Here is a 2014-nt window from a genome sequence, read left to right on the forward strand (position 1 = left end):
CCCCAGCAAGGACCTGCGGGACCCTGCCGTGTGCCGAGGTTGGTGCCCGGGGGGGATGGCACAGGCTGCGTGGGGTGGGCTGGGGGGTCGGGCTGCTGACCTTGCCTGTATCTCCAGCCTGTGACTGTGACCCTGAGGGCTCTCTGGATGGTGGGCTGTGCGATGGCGCTGATGACCCGGCCCGGGGGCTGATCGCGGGGCAGTGCCGCTGCAAGGAGCATGTGGCCGGGCCCCGCTGTGACCGCTGCAAACCCGGTTTCTTCGGCCTCAGCGCTGCCACCCCGCAGGGCTGCCAGCGTAGGTACCAGGGTGGCACCCGCCGGCGTCGGGCACATGGCTCAGCACTGCCGGACACCACCGACTGCCTCTCTGTGCAGGGTGCCAGTGTGACCCCCGTGGCACGGTGGCCGAGGGCAGCCGGTGTGACCCCCTCAGCGGTGAGTGCTTCTGCAAGAGGCTGGTGACCGGGCGCAACTGTGACCAGTGCCTGGTGAGTGGGGCTGTGCCAGGGGCCATGCATAGTTCTTGGGGCCATGACACCATAGTCAGGTGCTCCCTGACATCCTTGCCCTCTGCAGCCTGAGCACTGGGGCCTAAGCCACGACCTCCCAGGCTGCCGACCATGTGACTGTGATGTGGGAGGTGCCTATGACAACTTGTGAGTCTTCTTGGGGATGTGAAGGGTGAGGGGGATCCCCAATGGCATCAGGGCTGATGGTGCCACTGGGGTACCAGGTGTGCCATGGAGACGGGGCAGTGCCGGTGCCGGAGCCACGTGGTGGGGCGGCAATGCAGCCAGGTGGAGCCTGGCTTCTACCACATCAACCTGGACCATTACACCTACGAGGCTGAGGATGCTCGACTGCATCAGGTAAGGGATGAAGGTGTCCCTGGTGCGGGACAGCAGGCAGAGCAGGGCACCAGGTGGCTCTTTGCTGGGTCCCCAGGCTGGAAGGAGCCTCTGTCCCAATGGGGCAGCGCAGCAGAGTAGTACCTACTGGTCAAAGTAAGGTTGCATCTCACAACCCCACCTTGCACCAGGGCTCAGTGGTGGAGCGTGAACCTCCCACAGACCACCCACCTTCGTGGACGGGTACAGGCTTTGCCCACATGAGAGAGGGCAGCTGGGTGGAGTTTCATGTAAGGGACGTGCCTTTCTCCACTGAGTACGACGTGATCATCCGCTACGAGCCCCAGGTGAGCACCGGATGATGATGCTAACAGTGGAATGTATTGCCAAATTGGGAGTGGTGGCGGGGAGTGCTGGCTAGGGAGGCTTTTTGGCATAGCTCCTTCTCTGCTGGCAGCAGCCAGAGCCCTGGCAGGAGGTGAGGGTGAGGGTGCTGCGCCCCAGCCCCGTCTCAGCCAGCAGCCCTTGTGGAAACACCATCCCGTCCGACGACCAGCTCTCCACCAGCCTCCCCTCCGGTGCCAGGTGAGCACCTTACCTGGCCCAGGCTGTATTGTGGCTTGTGGGAGGCACCTGGCTGCCCATGCTCTGCTTTGCCCCCCTCCAGGTATGTGGTGCTGCCCTGGCCTGTCTGCCTGGAGCGAGGTGTCTCCTACACCATCCGTCTGGAGCTGGGCTGTGCCACTGCTCGGCAGGATCCCACTGCCAGCGTGCTCATTGATTCGGTGAGAAACGTCTGAGACAGAGGGCAACAACCCTTTTGGGGGGCAGGGTGTGGCCACAGGGGACATGGGGAGAGGCAAGCGTGACATCCCACCAACTTGACCCTGCAGCTGGTTCTCCTTCCCCGTTACTCCTCGCTGGAGATGTTCATCGCGGGCGACCCTGGCTCCATGGAGCGCCGGCAGACCTTCGAGCGGTACCGCTGTGCCCAGCCCTTCCACGCTGCGGGGCCCTCGCCCGTGGCTGAGCCCTGCTACAGCCTCCTCCACAGCCTCTCGGCCATCCTGCACGACGGGGCTCTGCGTGAGTACGGCCCCGCACCCCGTCCATGCCCCCCAGTGGTCACCACTGCTGCTGAGCCTGCTCTCTGCCCCCAGCCTG

The 2014-nt window shown here is 64.5% G+C and overlaps 1 protein-coding gene across 1 annotated transcript in view; it reads left to right on the forward strand.

The window, feature by feature from the left end:
* The window catches only part of LAMB2 (laminin, beta 2 (laminin S)), a 33631-nt gene that overhangs the window by 22092 nt on the left and 9525 nt on the right, over nt 1–2014 (forward strand). Inside the window, exons 35-43 of the mRNA XM_009997022.1 lie at nt 7–38; nt 118–297; nt 378–490; nt 579–658; nt 736–871; nt 1042–1197; nt 1308–1435; nt 1518–1635; nt 1744–1940. Coding sequence (XP_009995324.1) covers nt 7–38; nt 118–297; nt 378–490; nt 579–658; nt 736–871; nt 1042–1197; nt 1308–1435; nt 1518–1635; nt 1744–1940 — 1140 coding nt within the window. The remainder of the gene's footprint in view (nt 1–6; nt 39–117; nt 298–377; nt 491–578; nt 659–735; nt 872–1041; nt 1198–1307; nt 1436–1517; nt 1636–1743; nt 1941–2014) is intronic.

Source organism: Chaetura pelagica, unplaced genomic scaffold (genome assembly GCF_000747805.2).
Source record: "Chaetura pelagica isolate M959 unplaced genomic scaffold, ChaPel_1.0 scaffold364, whole genome shotgun sequence".
Classification (NCBI taxonomy): domain Eukaryota; kingdom Metazoa; phylum Chordata; class Aves; order Apodiformes; family Apodidae; genus Chaetura; species Chaetura pelagica.